Below are 8,927 nucleotides of genomic sequence, written 5' to 3'. Positions count from 1 at the left end.
TAGCATTAGTTACAGCATGTGTCACAAGCTAGCGTAGCATCATTTACAGCATATGTCCCATACTAGCATAGCATCATTAACCGCATGTGTCACAAGCTAGCGTAGCATTATTTAAAGCTAGGTCCCTTGCTAGTGTAGCATCATTTACAGAATGTGTCACAGGCTAGCGTAGCAACATTCACAGCTAGGTCCCAAGCGACCATAGCATCAGAAACTGCTAGAGGAAGTAAAACATTGAAGGGTTGTTGTGGCAGCTCCGGGGGCTATGCTAATTATTGAGGTGCAGTTTGGCCACTTGAGTGCTAAAATATGCATGATTGCGGTGTGTAGCGCTAGCGCCGAGCTAATGGCCCGCTCATTCTCTCCAGCGTAGCTTTAATGTTCTCGAGCCTGGATCACATCTGAAAGGCCTCTCCTCCTAAATGTATTCCACTCCATCTCTCTCCTCTCATCTATCTCCTGCCCTTTCTCTCTCTCTCCCCCCTTTTCCTCTCTCGCTCTCTCTCTCTCGCTGGTGTTTTTGACATTGAAGGGGGAGAAAGAGAGGGGGAGGGAGAGATAGGGAGGGAAAGAGAGAGAATTCTCATGTTATTGGACGAGTGACACGTTGTCAACACGACTCCGGAGAGTTGTGTGACTTCAATGGGTGTTTGTGTGTCCACATTGTGTTACGGTTGACGTCAATGCTTCTATATGATGTTATACTTTTATGCATCTTCTTTTTTTTTATGAGCTAATTATGTCAATCTGGTCCAGACCAATGTGCTGTACATTTTGTTCTGTCATTTGTACACAAAAGCTGATCACTTCCTGCTCAGTGGTATGGAGACGCGGCACGATTTGATTGGCTGTCAAGTCTCCGATATGTTGGGCTTTGTAAAATTGCAGCCAGTGCCTGTCCAATGACAATCACTGTCTCACACTGTGTGAGTGTGTCTGTTATAGAGTTGCATCAACTGTTTGTGTGTGTGTGTGTGTGTTTACTCAACTGTGCGTATGTACTATAGAGATGTATCAACTGTGTGTGTGTGTGTGTGTGTGTGTACCATAGAGTTGTAATGCTGTTGGGGTTTGAACCCACAACCTTATTCGCAGGCATGCCAGAAACCTTTAAAGCGGTGATATGTGCACACATCTCGGTTGACACGCCCACTTGTGATGTCACTATAACTCAGAAAAAAGGCTGATTTTCAAACGGCTTGTAACGGCTAATCACACTCTCACCTGGTGGTGTAATCTCACCCCTTAAAGAAACGTTTCCCTTCTCTTGTCTCACCCTCTAGCTCCCATTGCCTTTGCCTCCCTCCCCCATCCTCTCTTCTCCTCTTTCGTCTCCTTCTCTTGTTCCTCCTCCTCTTCCTCCAGCATCGTGCCATCTGTACCCCATACTGTCCTCTCCTCCTCCTTTTGCTCATCTCTCGCTCTCTCACCCCAGAAAATGACGAAGCACCATCGTGTGTGTGTGTCTGGTTTGTGTGTGTGTGTGTGTGTGTGCGGGGGAGGCACCATGCTAATAGTTGCTCGCTGCCTGACAATCTAATGAGTAGTTAGTCTCTCTTCCTGAGGGGGTTCTCTCTCTCTCTCGCTCACTTTCTTTCTCGCTCACTTTCTCTCTCTCGCTCACTTTCTTTCACTCTCTCTCTCTCTCTCTCTCTCTCTCTCTCTCTCTCTCTCTCTCTCTCTCTCTCTCTCTCTCTCTCTCTCTCTCTCTCTCTCTCTCTCTCTCTCTCTCTCTCTCTCTCTCTCTCTCTCTCTCTATCTTATATATCACCCTACTACATCACTCTACTATATCTATCTTATACATCACCCTACTATATCACCCTTACCATCACTATATATACTTTATCACTACTATATCAGCCTACTATATCACTCTACTATATCTATCTTATATATCGCCCTACTATATCACTCTACTATATCTATCTTATACATCACCCTACTATATCACCCCTACTATATCTATCTTATACATCACCCTACTATATCACCCTTACCATCACTATATATACTATATCAATCTACTATATCACCCTTACCATCACTATCTATACTTAATCACTACTATATCACTCTACTATATCACTACTATATCACTCTACTATATCACCCTACTATATCACTCTACTATATCACTCTACTATATCACCCTACTATATCACTCTACTATATCACCCTACTATATCACTACTATATCACCCTACTATATCGCTCTACTATATCACCCTACTATATCACCCTACTATATCACTCTACTATATCACCCTACTATATCACTCTACTATATCATCCTACTATATCACTCTACTATATCACCCTACTATATCACCCTACTATATCACTCTACCATGTCATTCACTGTATCCACTCCTCGTCGTCCTAACTCTAACCTGCCGTCCCCCTGTAGACGACGTGGCCTACGAGGTGAGCTGGTTCTTCTCCCGTCTGCGTGGCGGCTCCGCCCCCGCCCTGCTGGCGGCGGTGGACCGCTACGGCGTGGTGCGGGGCGGGGCCGGCGGCCGCAACACCTCCAGCGACGTGTCGGTGGAGCGCCGCGACGCCAACACCTTCCTCCTCAGAGTGCACGGCACGCAGGACAGGTGAGGGGGGGGGGGGGTGTGTGTATGCGTGTGTATGTGTGTGTTCATTGAAACCAGGAACGTTAAGTGTGTGTCTGTGTGTGTGTGTGTGTGTGAGTGCACTGAACCCAGGACAGGTGATCATAGTTCATAGATTTCTAATAATTTTAAATTCATATTAATGGAAAGATATATAATTTATATTTCTGCTTTATTTGTACTTTTTCATGTGTGTTTTTTAGTTCTTTAGATCAAAGATTGATAGTATAAATAGCCAGTGAGCGGTCCTCAGCTTCTAATTGGCCAGTGAGCGGTCCTCAGCTTCTAATTGGCCAGTGAGCGGTCCTCGGCTTCTAATTGGCCAGTGAGCGGTCATCGGCTTCTAATTGGCCAGTGAGCGGTCCTCAGCTTCTAATTGGCTGGCACCGGCTCAAGAGGAAACATGAGTCCGGTCATCACCGGGAGAGTCAAAAGATACTTAGAAATCGCAATACGTACAAAGTACACAACGTTCAAAGTTGCGACAGACCAAAGGAAACTCTTAAAAGTAAAAAAAATGCATGCAATAAACTGAAATAATTAAAGGAAATAGCAAAATTGATGTAATGCATCGCAGAAAGTGCAATATTTCAGGCTAAAGCAAACAACACTGAACCCAGGCAAGTGTGTGTGTGTGTGTGTGTGTGTGTGTGTGTGTGTGTGTGTGTGTGTGTGTGTGTGTGTGTGTGTGTGTGTGTGTGTGTGTGTGTGTGTGTGTGTGTGTTACATCTCAACATGTAGTTTCAGTCTTGTGAAATGAAATAATCCGTCTTGGTGACTCACTAACAGCCTTCTGTCGCTGTTGTTGTTGTTGTTGCCGTCGTCATGGGAGCAGCGACAGCGGGGAGTACCACTGCAGTGCCACGCCCTGGTACCTGTCGGCCTCCACGGGCGCCTGGACCCAGGCCCAGGAGCTCACCTCGCCGGCAGTCTTCCTCACCGTGCGGTTCGCAGGTAGGGGGAGGGTGTTTGTGTGTGTGTGTGTGTGTGTAAGATCTGTTTGTGTGTGTGTGTGGAGTGATGGGTGTATGCGTGTGTGTGTGTGTGTGTTCAGAACAGTGCATCACAAAGTTGAACACAACCCATGAATCATGAAATCCCGTCTTCACCACCGCACTGATTCTCAACCCGTTTAAACCATCAACGATCCAAAAACCTGTTTTTGCAGACATATTCTAACAACAACTTTTGCAATACAGTCTGGGAGTCGCTGAAACTGCCGCTGCTCTACGGATCCATGGCCTCACTAGGTAAACCGCATGTGGCCTGCTCTTCTACCTCCTGTATATCTACACTACCGTTCAAAAGTTTGGGGTCACCGAGACAATTTCATGATTTCCATGAAAACCTGCACTTGTACATTGACCTAAATGCACATAAGTGCACTTTTACTAAATGTACTTAAGTATGTTTTTACTAAATGTACTGCAGTACACTTGTTCAAAATTTACATTTGTACTAAATGTCCTTAAGTACGTCAGGAGCAGAGAGTCACTTAAGTACATTTAAGTAACTCAGTGGTGAAAACTACTTAAGAACATACTGTATGTTGGTTGTTTCTCTCTCATCTGAAAATTGTACTTAAGTACATTTAGTACAAGTATACTTAAGTACATTTAGTCCAAGTATCCTTAAGTACATTTAGTCCAAGTGTACTTAAGTAAGTCACTTTGGCTAAAGCGCCTGCTAAACGCCTTGAATGTAAACGATGTATATCATGCTCCACTGCCTTCAGACCATACTGACAGGCTGACCTGTGTGTGTGGTCTGTTCTCCCGTCCAATCAGGCGTGGGTATCTTCTCCCTGGTCCTGGGCCTGCTGTGCGCCCACTGCTGCTGCAGGAACACCCTCCACACCCCCCGCTCCCGCAACAAGCTCATGGACCTGGAGATGGATTGACACACGCTCACCCCCCCCGCACTGCCCCCGTTAGCCCGCCACCACCACAACGCCGCCCAGCAGAACCACCAGCACCGTCCAGTGAGGGTCTACAGCACCCTGCCCAGGAACACGCTGCCCAAGAGCCGACCCCAGGCCAGGCAAGCACTGGCGGACGACTTCTGGGACAGCCACTCGTTCCCCCTGGACGGTCGCTGGGAGTGACCGCCGCGTTTCGGAGTTTGGAGGAGGATCGTTTTTTCCGAATGCTTTCTCTGTTTTATTTTTTCTACTTTCGGGGAAAACCGATTTGTTTTTTAAGGATTTTCACGGGACTATCACTCCCGTTCTCCGAAGTTTTCCTCTGAGGATTTTTTATTTGTATTTTTTTTTTTTTCTTAAGGGAAAATCAGTCCCTATTCCGGTCGTCCCGGTCCTCCTCCAAATTGAAAAAACGCGGTTCCAGTTGTGGCTATGGTGCTTTTTTTTAAAACCAGATGTGGTGGACATCTTTGCGCTGGGGGCAGCGTGCGGGGGGGGGGGGGGGGGGGGGGGGGATGGGAGGGGTCATCAAGGGGGTCACCTGATGACGACTAACTAATTACCACAACACACGTTTTGACTGTGTTGAGACTTTTTCCGAGGGTCTACCCACGACCCGCTTCGTAAACCACTAGAACTCCACAGTGCCGCGCCAAGACTAGGGACAGGAAGTACAACGTGAAGCACAGGAAATGCCTTGGGACTCCACGGCGGCCATTGTTCGCCGACGTTGTCAACTTGGGGATTTTCCACCACTTGAGAAGCTGGAGTGTTCTGCGTTCTCCGTTTGGTCCACGTGGTTGTTTCTATGGAAACGACTCCACACGTTTCAGGGGTGGGGTTTGGGGGGGTATTCCGGAATCCCGGTCATGAGACCGGGATTTTGGATCTTCCAGTGGACGGGTCAACCGAAAACGTGGCGGTTCTGTGCAATTCAGGGACAGACTTGACACCTTCAAAGTAATAATGACTCCGTGGTCCCCAAAAGGTACTGCACCGATACTGGATTGTGTGAGGACCTTAATGGAAAAGGGGACACCAACCAGTATCCTATAATAGTGTCTCTCTCTCTCTCTCTCTCTCTCTCTCTCTCTCTCTCTCTCTCTCTCTCTCTCTCTCTCTCTCTCTCTCTCTCTCTCTCTCTCTCTCTCTCTCTCTCTCTCTCTCTCTCTCTCTCTCTCTCTCTCTCTCTCTTTCCCCCCCCCCCCCCAACATGATATGCAGTTTTGCCTGCGCTATGTGTGCGACCATGGTCAACCGAGACAAACTCGATTCCACTCCATCCCCCACGTCATCCGAGCGGGCGATGACGTCATGATCACCCACCCCGACCCTAAGGTGTATCTTCTGGGTGAAGGCGGGACAACTCAATGGAAATCCATCCTGTGTGTTCTTCGGCATCCCACCCCCAGCCTCGGTGGATGAGATAAAAGAGACTTGTATTGCCAACCCCCCCCCCCACAAAATAGCCACATTGTTAGGGTCCGGACTACGAGACCCTAACCCAACAACATGGCTTTTTGTGGTGTAGGATGGAGATCCACCATTTTGGGGGGAAGGGGGTCGTTTGACCTTTGACCTCACATGAACCACTATTGTTTTTCTCATGACCCACTGCCCAAAATGGTTTCCAAGAGGTCCTCAGTTCTATATGCAATCGTTTTCCCGCTCGTTTTGTGATCCAGTGCAATGTGCCAACGATTTCGAAAGATCACATTTTATACAGAAAAGTTAGCACGTTTATTTATGCATAGAAGTTATATATTCCACCCGGCTACGACCTATGTATCAGCCAATCCTGTATTTTTGGGGGCAAATGGGAGTATAGCCGTTGCTTGCTAGCTCACTCCCTTGCAAGCTAGTAAGCACTAGGAATGACTAACAACGGCGTGCTGCTAGCTACCAGTGCACCTTTGTGGTTACCGCTGTTGTTAGCAAGCTAGCAGCAAGCCGTTTGATAGCTAGCTACCAGTGCACCATTGTTAGCGCTGCTGTTGGCTAGCTAGATACCAGTTCACCGTTGTTAGCTAGCTACCAGTGCGCCGTTGTTAGCTCTGTTGTTGGCTAGCTGCCATATCCCATGAATGACAAACTCATCACACAGACCGCATCACGTCATTGTCGTTTGTGATATCATTATTCGCGATGATGACACAGTCCGACGGAACTGGATCTCGTGAGCGCATTGTGTTTCTCCGTGGACATGTGCGTCAGCAGTTTCGTGAGGTCGATGTACTCCAGTAATAATCGGAGGGCCTTTAGAATGACAGACGACTTAAAATCCATGACCACACACAGACCACGCCATACCGAGATGATAGGGCTTTTAACGCAGAGTAAAAAGGCAATTTTTCTTCCTCGGTCGGTCCGAGTATCCCGATGAGTATATGTGAGTATATGAATTTTGATGATGTTTTTAAATAAATCGATTTTTCAGCCTGTGAGATGTTTCTATGAGTTTCTGACTTAACCACTAGGATTTTTAAAATGTTTTAACAATTCTAACGATAGTTACCGAAACCGACTTTTAAAGGTAAAGTTGTGCTGGTGCCAATGTGAACTATGTTGTGACGATAAGCACAAATCAAATGCTGGGATAAGTGCTACTTCCACGATTGACTTCTGTCAGAGTTGGATCGCCTGTACAGAATTCCGTGATGATTGACGCATGAATTCCTCACACTGTCATCCCCTCCGACGTTTGGTTGGAATCGGTTATATTTATTTAGTCTAATTCATCCCTTTTCAAACTACATTTGTTACTGTGTTACGTTATTTTTCTTCCCCTGCCAACGTCACTTGTTTGAAATGTTCAGAAAAGTGTTATGGATGATGAAGCACATCCGCTATTTTAAGCAATCCAGGGATTTGTATTTCCCGCCAAATTCAGTTTGGTCCTCAAAATGGAGGCACACCTGAACAGAGCCTTGAGTATTCCTCCTCCCCTCTTATCTTTAAAATAAACCAAACTGGTTAAAAAAAAACATTTTAGCTGTGTTATTTCATGGAATATGCAATGTACATTCATTTTTTTTAGCACTTGTAACAAATGTACTTTAGTACTCTTGTACTAAATCTACCCAAGTAAAGTTGTACAAATATACTGAAGTACAATGTACTAAAGTACATTTGTCAGAAGAAAGAGAAACAACATAGAAATGTGGGTACAAACAGGTGGTTGAAGTGAATCTGAGAATAAAACATACAAAATATGTTGTAGCACATAGGAGAATAAAGGCAGTGAGGTGCTTAAAGGCTTAGTTATGATCCACGTCGACACAGCGCATGTTGGTGTACGGACCCATTCTCCTTGCGTCCACCCCAAGGGCCTAACGAGCGCCTCCCAAAATGTGTGACCATGCGTCGATGCAACGCAGCAGCGAGGGCTGTGATTGGTCCGCTCACTAAGACCCGCCTTGGAACCAACGCAGGTTCACGACTGCGTCGAAGCGACGGCATGGTCCTTGCGTTGCGTCGACGTGGAACCATAACTGAGCCTTTACTGCCGTCCGTTTTTCGACATGTTTTTCGTCATGACTTGGCGAGTTTCAGCAGTAAAACAAACATTCTCAGTCCCCTGTGAGGGGAGTTATGAAAGTGTAAAGATATGAAAGGCTGACGAGGCTAAATATTCTTTTGGATTTGTCCCCATGACAGATTGGGTGCTCTTTAAAGTTTAATAAACTACTGACAAAAAAAGTAATCTCCTCTTTTTCTGTTCCCTTTTAATGGTTCAGAAAATGTGCTTTTGGTACGGTTTCTACAACAGGGTTTACAGCATCGATGGCAAGTTTTTTTTGGTTAGCTTCAAGGTTAACCAAAAACCAGCAGCAATATTTATATAGATATACATATATGTGTGTATCTGTATGTTTGTAGATAGGTACGTGTACAGATATGTATGTATGTCGATAGATATGTATGTATGTATGTGTAGATATGTATGCATGTATGTGTATAGATATGTATGTATGCATGTCTATAGATATGTATGGATGCATGTCGATAGATATGTATGTATGTATGTCTATAGATATGTATGTATGCATGTCTATAGATATGTATGTATGCATGTCTATAGATATGTATGTATGCATGTCTATAGATATGTATGGATGCATGTCTATAGATATGTACGTGTGCATGTCTATAGATATGTACGTGTGCATGTCTATAGATATGTACGTGTGCATGTCTATAGATATGTATGTGTGCATGTCTATATGTATGTGTGCATGTCTATAGATATGTGTGCATGTCTATAGATATGTGTGCATGTCTATAGATATGTATGTATGTCTATCGATATGTATGTGTGCATGTCTATCGATATGTATGTGTGCATGTCTATCGATATGTATGCATGTCTATAGATATGTATGTGT

General features: G+C 45.3%; 1 protein-coding gene across 1 annotated transcript in view; it reads left to right on the top strand.

Annotated features, from left to right (window-relative positions):
- ptgfrnb (prostaglandin F2 receptor inhibitor b) overlaps positions 1-6,986 on the top strand; it is a gene marked incomplete at its 5' end in the record, with an annotated part of 24,890 nt that extends 17,904 nt beyond the window's left edge. The window contains 4 exon segments of the mRNA XM_030359998.1: positions 2,411-2,603; positions 3,457-3,575; positions 3,821-3,871; positions 4,409-6,986. Coding sequence (XP_030215858.1) covers positions 2,411-2,603; positions 3,457-3,575; positions 3,821-3,871; positions 4,409-4,521 — 476 coding nt within the window.
- Positions 6,987-8,927: the final 1,941 nt, after the last annotated feature.

This window comes from Gadus morhua, chromosome 7 (assembly GCF_902167405.1).
Source record: "Gadus morhua chromosome 7, gadMor3.0, whole genome shotgun sequence".
Lineage (NCBI taxonomy): Eukaryota > Metazoa > Chordata > Actinopteri > Gadiformes > Gadidae > Gadus > Gadus morhua.
This window is presented reverse-complemented; position numbering and strand designations above follow the sequence as displayed.